At 42.0% G+C, this 17,369-nt stretch overlaps 1 protein-coding gene across 1 annotated transcript in view; it reads right to left on the bottom strand.

Annotated features, from left to right (window-relative positions):
- Positions 1-14,579, bottom strand: part of TH (tyrosine hydroxylase) — a 79,569-nt gene extending 64,990 nt beyond the window's left edge. Inside the window, exons 1-2 of the mRNA XM_077292688.1 lie at positions 14,469-14,579; positions 1,306-1,509 (exon numbers count right to left, since the gene is read on the bottom strand). Coding sequence (XP_077148803.1) covers positions 1,306-1,509; positions 14,469-14,558 — 294 coding nt within the window. The 5' untranslated portion in view covers positions 14,559-14,579. The remainder of the gene's footprint in view (positions 1-1,305; positions 1,510-14,468) is intronic.
- Between the last annotated feature and the right edge of the window lie 2,790 nt (positions 14,580-17,369).

Here is a 17,369-nt window from a genome sequence, read left to right as displayed (position 1 = left end):
GAACTATCAATCAAAGTGAAGAGGTTGGTACTGGGAGAGGAAACACAGAGGCTCTTTAAGCTCTCTTCCATGCCCAGAGTACTCTACACCTCATATGAATGAATGAAATGAATGAATGAAATGAAAATTCTAATTTCTCAGGAATGCAGCAACAGTTAATGGATATAAAGGTGTTGATGAATTTTCATTTCTAACATCTACATGCCCAAATATGCTTGTTTCTGTGGTGGTGGTGGGGGTTAATCTTACTAACAGATACCTCTTAATGTTAAAAAAAACTTATTTTTGCAAAGTATTTGGGACCATTAGGGCTAATGTTACCCACACTTAAAAATACATGTTGCCCAAGGAACAAACATTGACACTTGTTGGCACTGAAGCATGTATTACTAGATTTTTAGGTGGTTTATTTCACAATGTTAATGGTTTAGGAAGAAGGTTGTCAGTAATGAACTCATCTTTCCGTCAGCAAATTAATTTTTAACATATTCCTAAATAAGCCTATCTTTTAAAATATTCTGCTTTTATTACACGAAGGGATGTTAATTATTTTCTAAAAAGCCAAGCATTACAGAAGGCAAGGGTTAACAGAGACAGTCACATTGTATGGGGTGCTTGAGGCAGTGAGATACTGCTCCTCCTGCCCTATTTGTGTGGCAGGTATCTGCACATCAATGCATTACCACTAATGTGACAGCGCTGATCGCATTACCACAGCGGGGGCAGCAGCAGATAGCTGGCACATCCACAGGGAAATTACATTACCACTGTCTGTCTCCCAATCCCAGCCAGAGGGCACATCACAGAGCATCTCATGGACAACATGGAACATCTTACACTCCAAGTGTCACATCCCATTCACCGAGCGGCCGCGGCAACAAAATGCTCTGAACAGTAAGCTCTGTTTGATAACTGGATGTGCATGCGTTTCTTTTTCTTGCTCTTTTATGTATCTGTAAACTTTTATTTGATTTGACTTTATTTTTCTATTTTTCACGACTCCCATACGAATGAATAGGGAGAGCTGCATATGAGGAGCCACCTCTCCAATGAGCGAGGCTATGGGAGACGTTCTTGAAGATGAGCATCCCATAGTAATGCAATGATGAAATTATAGAAAAGTCAATTAAATTTAATATAAAGATAATATAAATCTCATCAATGATAAAGGTATCAAGTTGTTCTTAATATCTAGCTTACAGAAGTAAGAAAATATAGGACTGAACTGGGGGCTCAATGGCAATACAACGATTATATGGTACATTAATGATGTGAACCATCTTTTTATCATTTGACAGTTCTTACCTCAAACACTTTCAGAGTACGGGATAAGGAAGATGGCTTGTTTCCTTTAAGGGAGAAGAGCAGGTTGACAATGGCCTTTCCGTTCTTCTCCTCAAATACCAGAGGGTCAGTACACTCTCCAGCCTCTGCAGCTGCTGCCGCTGCTTCGCGTTCCTTCCGGGCATCTTCTATTAAACTTTGCCTTCTGCCCAAGAAACGAGAGGACTGTAAAGGTAGACATCACAGTCAGTGACAGGATTTAGAAAGGTCTAGACATCATCATCCCGTGAAAATTCACTAAGAAATTATGGCTGCCGATAGCTTGAAACACATTTTATGGAGATCTTCCTACCATGGATCCACTCATTGAACATAATGACAGTTAGGGGATCCTTTTTTTCCTAACATGAAGAGAGGTATGGACTGGGGCTGAAATTCAGCCCTGGCATTTGAAATCACACAGACCCATGTTGTCCCCGTCCCAAAGAACCAGATGGGATACATTACTAATATTACCCTGGATGGAGGAAAGCAAGATTTACTACAAGACCAATATTTCTAATGATACCTGTGCCCTGCTGAGGTGACGGAGTCAGCAACTTTGTACTCCATCATCACAACTCTCAGGGTATGTGCACACGTTGCGGATTTTGCTGCGGATTTTTCCGCAGCGGATTTGGAAAATCCGCAGTGCAAAACCACTGCGGTTTTCACTGCGGATTTTCACACGGTTTTTTCTGCGGGTTCCTCTGCGGGTTTTCAACTGCACTTTCCTATTGGTGCAGGTTGAAAACCACTGCGGAATCCGCAGAAAGTGACATGCTACTTCTTTTTTTCCGCAGCATTTCCGCACGGAATTTTCCGCAGCATGTGCACTGCGGTTTTTGTTTTCCATAGGTTTACATGGTACTGTACACCGCATGGAAAACTGCTGCAGATCCGCAGCGTCAAATCCACTGCGGATCCGCAGCAAAAACCGCAACGTGTGCACATAGCCGCAACAGTATGGGAGTCTTGAGAACACCGATTCTGTTAACAACGTAGCAGACAAGGCGACCCACAACCAGACAGGCCCTTCTGGCATTTGCCAGAATTGCCAGATGGCCAGTCCAGCCCTGCATGAAGACACATGGATTTCTTCCTCTGGATCACCACTGTAGTACAAATGGTGGACTTGTACCTTTTTCCATTCTACTATACATTTTACGTAGCTAGATTTTCTTCTTGGGTCTCGAGGTGATACAGAAATCCCCATGCCACATTTATTGACATGGTCTTCTTTATTGGTATAAAATCTTCATCCGACTGTTAAAATGATAAATTTGTGCTCCCCATCACTGTCATAGACCACAATATCAGTGTTACTTTACAACAGGGCCACAGACTTTGGTATTCCGCACTTTATGTGCCCACACGTGCTTCTAGGGCATGCCTTTTTACCAAATGCTATCCCATGGCAGGTGTACATACCTAAAGGACCCTTTTATAATTCCGTAAAGATACATTCATTCTGAGTTTTTTAGGAGTTTTTTTTGAGAAGAGAAGTAACAAAATACTGGACATGTGCACAAATGTAGTTTTTACATTGCGGTACATTAAGGCATGCACACACTAGCGTCTTTTCTCTCATGCGAGAGAATCGGAGAGGTTATGCTAATCACACGCTGAGCAAATTCTGATCAGAGTATCATCATAGTATAATGATAGTGTGACTCATGAATGCAAACAATAACTCAAAGGGACATAAAGTGCATACAACACTTACAAACCAGTATTTTAATGATAAATTTAAAAAGACACCTAGAAAAACCCTATACTGCACAACAGCAAAAACATGCAAGCCTGAGTAGGTAGACTAAGACTAAAAATAAGAAACCAATTAATGAATCCAACAACCACCGCTTATTCTGTCTCCTCTTCTATATATATATATATATATATATATATATATATATATATATATATATATATTTATATATATATATATATACTAGCTGTACTACCCGGCTTCGCCCGGGTTAATGACTGCTGTTAGCAAAATAGAATGTGTTAACAAAAATTTATTCTGCACACAAAAACCACAAAACAAATAGATAGAAATGTAATTATTAAAAGGCAAAAACTAAGCAAATAGAAGCATTTCACAACATATATTAGCTTTGTTATACTGAGAATGTCTTTGTTGCCTATATTAACCAATCAGAGCTCAGGTTAATTAACTGTAGCAAAATAGAAGCTGAGCTGTGATTGGTTGCTATTGGCAGCCTGATAAATCCCCAGCCAACAGGAAGCCCTCCCCCCTGGCAGTATATATTAGCTCACACATACACATAATAGACAGGTCATGTGACTGACAGCTGCCGTATTTCCTATATGGTACATTTGTTGCTCTTGTAGTTTGCTTATTAATCAGATTTTTATTTTTGAAGGACAATACCAGACTTGTGTGTGTTTTAGGGCGAGTTTTATGTGTCAAGTTGTGTGTGTTGAGTTGCGTGTGGCGACATGCATGTAGCGACTTTTGTGAGATGAGTTTTGTGTGGCGACATGCGTGTAGCAACATTTTGTGTGTTGAGTTGCATGTGACAGGTTAGTGTAGCAAGTTGTGTGCAGCAAGATTTGTGCATGGCGAGTTTTGCGTGTGGCGAGTTTTATGTGTGGTGCATTTTGAGTATGTGCAAGTTTTGTGTGAGGCAACTTTTGCATGTGGTGCAACTTTTGTACATGTGGCAATTTTTCTGTGTGTGCAAGTTTTGCATGAGGTGAGTTTTCCATGAGGTGAGTTTTGCACGTGTGGCGAGTTTTGCGTGAGCCTAGTTTTGCATATGGCGAGTTTTGCATGTAGCGAGTTTTGAGTGGTGACTTTTGTGTTTCGACTTTTATGTGGCGAGGTTGGTGTGTGTGTGTGGTGAAATGTGTGCTGAGGGTGGTATATGTGTTCAAGCACGTGGTAGTGTGTGGCGCATTTTGTGTTTGTGTTCATATCCCCGTGTGTGGTGAGTATCCCATGTCGGGGCCCCACCTTAGCAACTGTACGGTATATACTCTTTGTCGCCATCGCTCTCATTCTTTAAGTCCTCATTGTTCACATCTGGCAGCTGTCAATTTTCCTCCAGCACTTTTCCCTTCACTTTTTCCCCATTATGTAGATAGGAGCAAAATTGTTTGGTGAATTGGAACGCGCGGGGTTAAAATTTCACCTCACAACATAGCCTATGACGCTCTCGGGGTCCAGACGTGTGACTGTGCAAAATTTTGTGGCTGTAGCTGCGACGGTACAGATGCCAATCCCGGACATACACACATACATACATACACACATTCAGCTTTATATATTAGATATACCTGTATGTAATCTCCTGTATATAGTATATACCTGTGTGTCATCTCACCTATATATAGTATATATCTGTGTGTCATCTCCTGTATATAGTATATACCTGTATGTCATCTCCTCCTATACATAGCATATACCTGTGTCATCTCCTCCTGTATATACTATATACCTGTAGGTAATCTGCTCCTGTATATAGTATATACCTGTGTGTCATCTCCTCCTGTATATAGTATATACCTGTATGTCATCTCCTCCTGTATGTAGTATGTACCTGTATGTCATCTCCTCCTCTATATAGTATATACCTGTGTGTCATCTCTCCTGTATATAGTATATATCTGTGTGTCATCTCCTCCTGTATATAGTATATACCTGTGTGTCATCTCCCCTGTAAATAGTATATACCTGTGTGTCATCTCCTGTATATAGTATATAGCTGTATGCCATCTCCTCCTGTATTAGCCCTCGTTCACACGTTATTTGGTCAGTATTTTTACCTCAGTATTTGTAAGCTAAAATGGCAGCCTGATAAATCCCCAGCCAACAGTAAGCCCACCCCCTGGCAGTATATATTAGCTCACACATACACATAATAGACTGGTCATGTGACTGACAGCTGCCGGATTCCTATATGGTACATTTGTTGCTCTTGTAGTTTGTCTGCTTATTAATCAGATTTTTATTTTTGAAGGATACCAGACTTGTGTGTGTTTTAGGGCGAGTTTCGTGTGTCAAGTTGTGTGTGTTGAGTTGCGTGTGGCGACATGCATGTAGGGACTTTTGTGAGATGAGTTTTGTGTGGCGACATGCGTGTAGCAACTTTTTGTGTGTCGAGTTGCATGTGACAGGTTAGTGTAGCAAGTTGTGTGCAGCAAGTTTTGCGCATGGCGAGTTTTGCGCGTGGCGAGTTTTATGTGTGGTGCCTTTTGAGTATGTGCAAGTTTTGTGTGAGGCAACTTTTGCATGTGTTGCAACTTTTGTGCATGTGGCAATTTTTCTGCGTGTGGCAATTTTTCTGCGTGTGCAAGTTTTGCGTGTGGCGAGTTTTGCACGTGTGGCGAGTTTTGCATGTGGAGAGTTTTGCGCGTGGCGAGTTTTGAGCGGCGACTTTTGTGTTTCTACTTTTATGTGGCGAGGTTGGTGTATGTGTGGTGAAATGTGCACTGAGGGTGGTATATGTGTTCGAGCACGTGGTAGTGTGTGGCGCATTTTGTGTGTGTGTTCATATCCCCGTGGTGGTGTGATTATCCCATGTTGGGGCCCCACCTTAGCAACTGTACAGTATATACTCTTTGGTGCCATCGCTGTCATTCTTTAAGTCCCCCTTGTTCACATCTGGCAGCTGTTAATTTGCCTCCAACACTTTTCCTTTCATTTTTTCCCCATTATGTAGATAGGGGCAAAATTGTTTGGTGACTTGGAAAGCGCGGGGTTAAAATTTCACCTCACAATATAGCTTTGACGCTCTCAGGGTCCAGACGTGTGACTGTGCAAAATTTTGTGCCTGTAGCTGCGACGCCTCCAACACTTTTCCTTTCACTTTTTCCCCATTATGTAGATAGGGGCAAAATTGTTTGGTGAATTGGAAAGCGCGGGGTTAAAATTTCACCTCACAACATAGCCTATGACGCTCTCGGGGTCCAGACGTGTGACTGTGCAAAATTTTGTGGCTGTAGCTGCTACGGTTCAGATGCCAATCCCGGACATACATACATACATACATACATACACACACACACACATTCAGCTTTATATATTAGATATATATATACATATATATTATGTATCAAACAGATGACATACACTATTCAGAGAGACAGGTGTATGATATTTGGCTGTGGAATAATATCTATTCCCAGGTTATTCCACTTTAGGCCTATGAATCCCTGAGATGTCCGCATAACTACTCTGCCTAGCAGCGGAGGCTGGCACCCTAGATAACGAGGTTTTGGAGCCCCTGCTCTACGGCGGCTGGACCTCACTCCCTAAAAGTCCCTGATACACCAGATACTCCTAAGGGAACCTAAAAATAGGCATCAAACAAGTATCTAGTAAAGGAAGAGAGGGAAAGCCAAAACGAATATCAAATACAGCATATATCACTTATTGTTTTGATGCTTGTCAATGGTGATAGTTTCCATGTCTCAGCCTCTACGTGTTTTTCCTTTATGGTTCATCAGGAGGACAGAATTCATATTCTTATGAGGTACAGGTGATGTGTTGATCATAAGCCCATTGTGGTACATTCTGGCCTCTAGATGAACCATTAAAGGAGAATCGCGTCGAGGCAGAGACATGTAAGCTATCTCCATTGACAAGTATCTAAATGATAAGTGATATATGTGTTAGGAGTCGAGTTTCCTCTGCTGCACAGGGGGAGTCTCGAGCCGTCTCTGCTGCGGTCTCCCATTCTCCATCGGCCGCAGTGGAGCCTGCTCAGCGGAGACGTCGGTCCCAGCGTCTCACTGAGTCTGATTCAGTACAAAGGGTTATTGCTGCCTCTCCAGGCTCTACTATTGTACCCTGCACTGATCTACGGCGAACAGGCTTTTCTGGGACTAAGTCCTGCTTTGCACATACTGAGCATGCCCAGGGCAAGATCTCTCACTGGAGATCAGGGGTCACATGTTCAGCTTCTGCAGCCAAGTCCATTGGTCCTTTCAGGAAGGTCCTATAGGTGCTTGGACTAAGTCCTGCTCTGCACACACTGAGCATGCCCAGGGCAAGATCTCTCAGTGGAGATCTAGGGTCACATGCTCAGGTATGGCAATCTCTCATTGGTCCTCTTCTTTAAGGTCCTGTATGTGCTGCAGCTATTTAAGGCTCGCATGGCCGCATGGCCATGCGCTAGTATCTTCATACGTTACATGCTTTGCGCCATTGTGGTCATTTGTGTGAATGTGTTCAGGGACCCAGCTGAAATAAGCCCTAGAATGCTGGCACCTCCGGCGAGGAGTTTGTGTGTGAGAGTATTCAGGGACCCGGCTGAAATAAGCCCCTAGAATGCTGGCACCTCCGGCGAGGAGTGTAGTATGCATGAATGACCACTGACTGCTCGCGTCTGGGTAGTTAGCCTGTGTCTCTGTGACAGTTAACAGGGCACAGAGCTTTGTCTTCTCAGCCACTCTGTGAAGCTAACAGAGCTGGTTATTACGGCCTTATAGCGCCGCCATCCACTTAGCAGCAGGATATTCCTGCACGGTGGATCCCAGGTTGCGAACGCACCAATCACCTCAATAAATATATTTGGTGCGTTCCGCAAACCCTAACAATATGTGGATTTGAGATTTGTTTTGGCTTTCACTCTCTTCCCTTACGAGATAGTTGTTTGATGTCTAGTTTTAGGTTCCCTTAGGAATATATGGTATATCAGGAACTTTCAGGGATAGTGATGGTCAGCCACCGTGGAGCGGGGGGCACCAAAACCTCATTATCTAGAGTGCCAACCTATGCTGTCAGTCAGTATATTTATTCCAACATCTTAGGGATTCATAGGCCTAAAGTGGTATAATGTAGGAATGGATATTATTCAACAACCAAATATCATACACTTGTCTCTCTGAATAGTGTCTGTTATCGGTTGGATACATTTTTTATATATAAGGAAGAGGACACAGAATAAGTGGTGGTTGTTGGATTCATTAATTAGCTTCTTATTTCTAGTCTTAGTCTTGACCGCATATGCCGAATACGGTTTTCCTTCGGGCGTAAACCTAAATACCGACAAACCCCGACATACTCTCCCACCCCATTCCTCAAATAAAAACACAACCATTTATGTTCTTTGGATATTTTGGCCACAGCGGCCAACTTTTATTAACAAAAAATTAACATAAACAGTAATACAATCAGTATATAAATTCGAGGGGAGGGTTCTTGGAGCTAAAAAGATCTGGCAAAACCCCAAAAATGAAGATCGACCACCATTTTACCCTCAGCCGTACATCACCAACTCGAGCGCACCGTACATCCTGTTCCGGAAAGAGAACAACCACCGACAGCTCCCAGGGTAATACCCCGTCCAGAGCCCATACCAAAATGCCAGATCAAACCCCACCATTTTCAATTGCCTGTAATTATGTTACAATTCCTTCCCCCTACCAATCAGCGTCAACTCCAAGAACCCCCACCCCCCCCCACCACAACTGTGACAATAACATGAATAAGGATATGCAAAATTATACCCAACATTCTTCCTTCATAGGTATACACATATATAAACACATAGCTAATTTTCCCCTTCTTTTTTTTATTTTTATTTAGATAACTTATATAAATATATATATATATATATATATATATATATATATATATATATATATATATGTGGCAGCTCCCCCCCCCCTATGAACCTCCCCAGGCAAAACGCAAATGGAAGGGTGGGTGGGTCCCGCTTCCTCTGGGAATATGGGATGGAATGGCGGTTTTCACGCACTTTTCCTCCACAGACCCCCCCTTCCTTATTGCTCATCCCCCCCCCCCGCTACGATCCACCTATCAAAACCCCTTAGCATTATTCAAAACCTCCCAGCCAAATGCAGTCATGGGGGGCCTCCATATAGCTGTGCCCTACTCCTGCCCCTGTCTATCTACTCAGGCTTGCGTATTTTTGTTGTTGTGCACTATAGGGTTTTTTTCTAGGTGTCTTTTTAAATCTATCGTTAAAATACTATGATCATAAGGTGATCCTATTTTATCGGATGAAGAGAAGATGGAAAAAAAATTTCCCCATCTTCTCCATTCTGTCAGTCTGTGTAAATTGGACTGAACTCAGATTGCACTGGGACCGAAAATACAGTCATGTGCACGACCCTTAATGTCTGTTTATTTAGGCAGTTTTTCAGTGATTTTTCAGGTGAATTCCAAACGGAGTCTACTTAAAAAAGATGTCGTTTGGACAGTCATTTTGGTATTTGGAGACAGATTTAGTGAGTTTCCACTTAGTTTGCGCTTAGTTTCTCCTCCAAAAATTCCATGTTCACTTAGCCTTAAATAGTATTTTGGAGTTTTAAACATAAAGTCTCCATCAGATAAATATGTTTCTAAGGGCTTTATTGTACTGCTAGATGGTGGCCCGATTCTAACGCATTGGGTATTCTAGAATATGTATGTATGTATGTATGTATATAGCAGCCACATAGTATATAGCACAGGCCACGTAGTATATAGGAGTACTACGTGGCCTGTGCTATATATATGTGGCTGCTATATACATACATACATATTGTAGAATACCCGATGTGTTAATACAGGCCACGCAGTAAATAACACAGCCCACAAAGTATATAACACAGTCCACGCAGTATATAGCAGCCACGCAGAAAATACAGGCCACGTAGTATATAATACTGTCCACGTAATATATTGCACAGCCCACATAGTATCTAAAACTGGCCATAGAAGTAAATAGTCCCGTACAGCTTCATATGATACAAGACTACTCCGCACAGCTGGGGCCACCGTACACATAGATCACTACGCCCGGACACTCACCGTGTAATTAAAATAAAAAATAGTTATATACTCACCTGCCGGGGTCCAGCGAAGCTGTGCCGATGCGCGCGCGGCTGCCGCCATCTTTCGTTCCCAGGATGCATTGCAAAATTACCCAGATGACTTAGCAGTCTCGCGAGACCGCTAAGTCTTCTGGGTAATTTCGCAATGCATCTCTGGGAACGGAAGCTGGCGGCAGGCGCGAGCGCATCGTCGAACGATGGAAGGTGAGAATAGCAGGTTTTTTTTAAATATTATTTTTAACATTAGATCTTTTTACTATTGATGCTGCATAGGCAGCATCAATAGTAAAAAGTTGGGGACATACAGGGTTAATAGCATCATTAACGGCATTAACCCTGTGTGACCGGTGACTGGACGGGGGTATGGAGCGGGCGCCGGGCACTGACTGGATGGAAGTAGGGAGGGACAAATTCTCGGCCTGACTGTGCCCATCGCTGATTGGTTGCAGCAGCCGGGACAGGCAGCTGGTGAGACCAATCAATGACGCGGGATTTCCATTACAGACAGACACACACACGGAAGTACCCCTTAGACAATTATATATACAGTATAGATGTTATCAACGAACATACATTTTTTGCCCAATACAAAAGACTCACATGTGCATGACAGCTCAAAAAACACCGGCGGTTCTGATTGGCGGTAAGATCATTACTTCCGGTCAGAGAACTGCGGTTCCCACTGCGTCAGAAGACAATGTGAGCCAGTAGATGTGACCGGCGATAAAAAGGTTACCTCTGGTCACAGGCAACGGCTGATGAGAGTACTACTCCCATCAGCCTACACCTACTGTCACTGATAACAGCTAGAGAAAGCACAGCTCATGGGAGTTTTCATCAGCCAGTGCCTGTGCTATAAATAATTTTTTTTTTCAACAAATGGTGTGGAGTCTCTTCTATTTTTGATAACCAAGCTAGTTATCAAGAATAGAGGGGTCCTACGCCTTTTTTAAAATTATTTAAATAAATCATTTAAAAACACAGCTTTGGTGTCCCCCATTTTTGACAACCATTCAAGCTAGAGCAAACAGCTGGGGGCTGGTATTCTCAGACTGGTATAGGGTCAATGGATATTGGCCCCGAACCTAAAAAGAGCAGCATGCAGCTGACCCACAAAAGACGCATCTATTAGGTTCTGGTGCTTTGCCCAGCTCTTTCCCCTTGCCCTGGTGCTGTGCCAAGTGGGGTAATATTTGTGGGGTTGATGTCAGCTCTTTTATAAGACACCCCCATTACTAACTCCATAGTTAGATTGTAAAAAAGACACAGCCAGAAAAAAATCCTTTAATTGAAATAATGTAGCGATAAACCTGGCACACACCAATATGTAGATGCAGTGAAAAGGGGGTTTAATGAGGTAGAGTATATACAGTAGTAGACATTTCAGTCTATGCAATAGACCTTCATCAATGTACCTCACTCAATTTTTATATAGGGTACCCCGGGTCATGTGAGAAACAGGGAGTCCCTGATATGGTCAAGTGGCTCCTGCAGTAAAGGGGGAGCAGACCACAATGTGAGAGGAGAGAAGTGTGTACTGACCTTGGACGCAGTATCCACCGCTTGTCCAGTGGTGGACAAGCGGTGGATACTGCGTCCAAGGTCCGTTCACACCTATCTCCTCTCACATTGCGGTCTGCTCCCCCTTTACTGCAGTATAGACCGAAACGTCTACTACTGTATGTACTCTACCTCATTAACCCCCCCCCCCTTTCACTGCATCTACATATTGATGTGTGCCAGGTTTATCGCTATGTTCATGACGGCTCGGGCCCCTACTTGAGCACCACTCCTTTAGTAGTGCCTAAGTTTTCCATATAATTAATTGAAATAATGACACAAACTCTTTTATTTGAAGTAAAAAAAGCAGTTATACTCACCTTTTCACCTAATCCATTGAAGCCCATGTCACCTGTAAAAAAAACCAGAAAATAATAGACAAACATATACTCCCCTTTACACCTAATCTTCCAATGCCCATGTCCACTGGAAAAGAAGAAAAATAATAAACAACCATATCCCTCACCTGTCCGATGTGCAGATAATCTATGTTGTCCGACAACGATCCAGATGATTTGAATGATTTTGCATTCACATCAGTGTCTGCTCTTCCAGTCAGCCGGCTCACACTGACAAGAAGGTAATTGCTCCTACAGTGATTAGTGCTGGCCTGCCGTGAGAAAATTCAACAGAGTTCAGAGCCGATGAACCCCGTTAACCTCACTTATGGCACTGCTTGCTGTATGAGAACTTTCTCATGCAGGGAGAGCTGCCGAAAGTGAAGTCACTGGAATTCACCAGCTATTAACTCCAGTGAACTTTCTAACAGCAGCTCAGTTCTGCACACTGCAGGAGTGACTACGCTCCTGTGTCAGTGTGAGTTGGCTGGCATGGATAGCGGTCCCATCACTGGTGAGACCACTATCCAAATCATCCAGCTAGTCATGGGATAGTATGGATTATCTTCACATTGGACAGGTGAGGGATACAGTTGTTTATTATTTTTCTTCTCTTCCAAGGGACATGAGCATCAGTGGATTAGGCATAAAGGTGAGTATATGATTGTATATTATTTTCTGGTTTTTTTTTACAGGTGACATGAGCTTCAATTGATTAGGTGAAAAGGTGAGTATAATTGTGCTTTTTTATTTTTATTTTAAATAAAACAGTCTGAGTCATTATTTCAATTAAAGGATTTTATTCTGGTTGTGTCTTTTTACAATCTAACTATGGGGTTAGTAATGGGGTGCCCTTTAGACGCCTCTTCATTATTAACCTATGGATTTGATGTCAGCCATAAAACAGCTTACATCAACCCCACAAATATTACCCCACTTGCCAAGTCATCAGGGCAAGTGAGAATAGTTGGGCAAAGTGCCAAAACTGGCACACCTAATAGATGCGCCTTTTCTGGAGTAGGCTGCTATTTTTAGGCTGGGGGGTGATTACCAGTCTGAGATTACCAGTCACCAATTGTTTTCTTTAGTTTCAGTATGGCATTCACTTTTATATATCAGGATATATTAAAATGTGCAACACGAAATATGCTTTGCGATATTAAAGAATTGCAATGTAACTGTTATACAGATGATCCGTATGGGATCTGATTTTGTTTTCCACATCCACAGACTTGAATGGGCGAGTCTCTCCGATATATGGACAAAACTCATCATTTTCACCTAAAAGTTCGGTCCGTGAAAAAAAAAACGTAATCTAAATAGCCCCATTGAATAACATTGGTTTAATTGCTGTACGTGTGATGTTATTTTTGTCGTGGACAGCACTTGGACCAAAAATACAGTCATGTGAACTTGGCTATAGTGTAATTGTGCTCCAAGCAGATGCTATGTGACCAAAGAAAATTGTGCTACAAAGTTACCAAAGCAAAAATTTCAGAACAGTTGAATTTTTGGGAACGGTACTATATAAGGTCATTTGTAACCTTTCATTCTTGAACAGAAAAAAAAGAGTCCAATTAGACTTTTTTTCTGATTTTTTGCCACTGTGTAACTGTAGCCTTATAGGGAAATAATGACGTTACTGTTGCACCAACTTTTTGGGATGAGCTACTTTGTAATTAGCATTTTCCCGGTTCCTTACTATATGGATTTACCAAGCAAAACATTTCAATGCAACACAAATATTTCAGATGTAGATTGTAAGTTTCTTATTATATTTATTAACTAGTGAATAGTCTTTTCATACACATGGCATATATTTTTGTAAAGTTTTATTTTTGCTTACAAAGATTGTTTAGGACTGAAAAAGGGTATGGCAGCGTTTATCTAAAAAAGCACAACACCTCTACCAGATTGTATTGTATCCCAATTCATTTGCAATACCAGATGTAACCTAGAGACAGATGTGGCGCTGTTTTTTTTGTAAGAAAACAGCTATTTTTCTCTAATCCTGCATAACTGTCAGGATGGAATACACTTTAATACTATTTTATATGTGGGAATATACCCCGATAAAACTGATCATGAAGAATTTTCTGTTTCCATATATAAAGTTGAAGCGTAAGTGGACATGACATGTGCGCCACATTCATACAAATTAAAAAAAAAAAAGCCTTACTCTGTCATTATGTACCCCATTAATAATGATCAGGGGTTACATTTTATCATAGACCATGTTATATCAATCATATAGGTTACACAATCATATATCAGTGTAAAACATTTTACAATCGACTACAACCCCAATCTACTGGAACAATACATACGTGAACAAAAAGAATGAAAAGTAAAAGCAAGCTGTAATATAAGTTACATATACAAAGTAGAAGACTACGCTGAACACAAAAAGTAAGGTTAGATTCTTCTTCTTACCAGAATAGCCTCAGCCTGTTTGGGATCAAGCTCCGAAACAGCCCTTCTGAAGCTTTTCCCGGCAGATCCGGAGACGTTTGGTGTAGGCATCACTACTCTTTGTAGAAGTGCGTTCCCTCCACCTGCTCTAAGCCCAGGCTTTTATATTGCAAGTCTAACGTCACTACTCCCCCCACCACAACATCTCAGCCTGAGGGAGGAGAATGGACAGTGGTCCTTTAGCACATCTCCCTCAGACTCAGACAGTGTATCCTGCAGAGCATCACTCGCTTTGTAAGAGTAGCCTTCAAATCCAACACCTGTAGACCATCTCCGCAGCAGCTTGTTGATGAATTTTGAGTCATTTAGTTGAATGCTAGTAATAATTTATTATAATAACGTAACATTTTATCTTGAGAATTTAGATTTTTTTGGGCTGCTGAAGGAAAGTTAACCCCTATACACATTAGACTAATGTTGGCTTAACCTAAGTCAACACTCTAATGTGATTGGGGAGCCTGGACAACCGAACATCTGGGGAGATGTTGATCGGGTATGTCTGATTTTAGACTGCCAATCACTTTGTTCTCCAAGAGAACACATGTTTGGTGACACCACCAAAGAGAGCTCCCATGTAGGGATGAGCAAACCTGTGGAAATTTGGGTTCTGTTATCCGACCGATTAGAACTGTACCCAAACTTCCTGAACCCGAGCCCCACTGACATCAATGGGGACCCGAACTTTGGAGCTGGAAAAATTGCATGGTTCTAAATGGTCCAAAAGGAGATGATCTCCAGCATAAAGAAGTAGTTAAAACTTAGTTTTTAATAATATAGGATAAAAAAATGATAGAATGTGCAAATATTAAAAAAAAACTTCTTACGCTCTATGGGTAGAAAAACCCTTAATCACAGCCTGAAACATGTAAGCATTGTTTTTTTTTTAGTATGTTCACATTCTGTCAATTTTTCTATCTTATATAATTAAAGGATAAGTTTTAACTACTTTCCTTTGGGGCTGCAGAACATCCCATTTTGGAGCACTGAGAACTAGGGTTGAGCGACCTTTAGTTTTTTAGGGTCGAGTCGGGTTTTGTGAAACCCGACTGTCTTAAAAGTCAAGTCGAGTGAAATCGGCCGACCACCGTGAAAAGTCGGGTTTCGGCCGAAACACGAAACCCAATGAAGGAAATTATTATTTTTTTTTTTTTCTCTCTCGCTCTCTCTCTCTCTCCCCCTCCGTCCCAGCACAGAAAATTTTGTATTGCACATTACAAATCCCTACTGCGCACAAGCGATAACATGACGATAGGCGTTCACTCCCCTAAGACCTATGTCATCACTCTGCCCACGCTCATTCATTGGCTGAAAAAATGGCGCTAAACACGTCATACGAAACGCGACTTTGGCGCCAAGATCGCGTACCGCATGGCCGACCCCGCACAGGGATCGGGTCGGGTTTCATGAGACGCCGACTTTGCCAAAAGTCGGCGACTTATGAAAATGAACGACCCGTTTCGCTCAACCCTACTGAGAACGATTTGACCTGGAAACCCAGACCAGTACATACTCCGTGGACCACACCCCGACCACAGACTGTCTGCCCTGCAAGTCTCCTAGAATACTTATGTCTAATACAGGAGCGGTCAGCTGATTTGACACTTTTTCTATTTGTTGCGTGATGCATTCTAAGGGCTCATTTCCACATGCGAGAAACACGTCCGTGTCTCGCATGTAGATACCAAGCTCTGGCGCCAGCACTCTAGAGTGGAGCGTGCGGCCGCATAGCAACACATGGAGCTGCACGCTCTGCTCCCAAGTGCCGACGCCAGAGCTTGGTTTTCACATGCGAGACACGGACATTTTTCTCGCATGTGGAAATGAGCCCTAAGGAATCTTGTGCCAGTGGACTCTTCTCTAGTGATTCCAGATAACGTGAATCACTTGCTTTGATGGACATTTTAAACAATGTGAATAGATTTTCATCATGTGTACCTTTAATATAGGTTTGAATGGCATAATATGGGTTGCATTTAGAAAGGCAAAGAAATACTGACGTATCCATACTTGCCTTACCTGTTAGCTCATTGTATCCCAGCTTTGAAAAAACCCATAAGATTTTGCGATATTTTCTTAGGAGATGTTAAATGTTGCCAGGCAATGGATTTGATCAGGATTACAGCCTGTGGCAATATTGTATTGAATTTGTATTGTGAGAACTTGGAATCTTTAAAGAAATTCATATAAATTTAAGTTTGGATGCATCTGTTTGCACATTGAGCATAACCAATAAAAAGGGGAAAAAACTTGGAAAAGGTTTTTTTAGAATGAGAGAATGGTTGAATTGGAAGGGATCCCCTATGTCCTCTGGTCCAATCCCCTGCTCAATGTAGGATTCCCTAAATCATCCCAGACAGATGTCTGTTCAGCCTCTGTTTGAAGACTTCCATTGAAGGAGAACTCACCATCTGTCCATTCGTCGATCACCCTCAGTGGCAGTCTGTACATTCGTCGATCACCCTCACTGTCAAAAAGTTTTTTTTCTATTATCTAATCTGTGTTTCCGCTCATTCAGTTTCATCCCGTTGCTTCTTGTGTTTCCTTGTGCAAATGAGAATAAGGTTGATCATTCTACAATGTGACAGCCCTTGAGATAGTTATAGACAGCTATTAAGTCTCCCCTCAGTCTTCTCTTTTGCAAGCTAAACATTTCCAAATCCTCTAACCGTTTCTCATAGGACATTGCTTGCAGATCAGTCACCATCCTGGTAGCTCTTCCCTGAACTTGCTCCAGTTTGTGCATGTCTTTTTTTAAATGTGGTGCCCAGAACTGGATGAGGCCTCACCAAAGAGGAGTACAGGGGGATAATTACTTCATGCTATCTAGACTGTATGCTTCTGTTAATGCAACCAAGAATTGTT

This window comes from Ranitomeya variabilis, chromosome 2, assembly GCF_051348905.1.
Source record: "Ranitomeya variabilis isolate aRanVar5 chromosome 2, aRanVar5.hap1, whole genome shotgun sequence".
In the NCBI taxonomy this organism is placed as follows: Eukaryota; Metazoa; Chordata; class Amphibia; order Anura; family Dendrobatidae; genus Ranitomeya; species Ranitomeya variabilis.
This window is presented reverse-complemented; position numbering and strand designations above follow the sequence as displayed.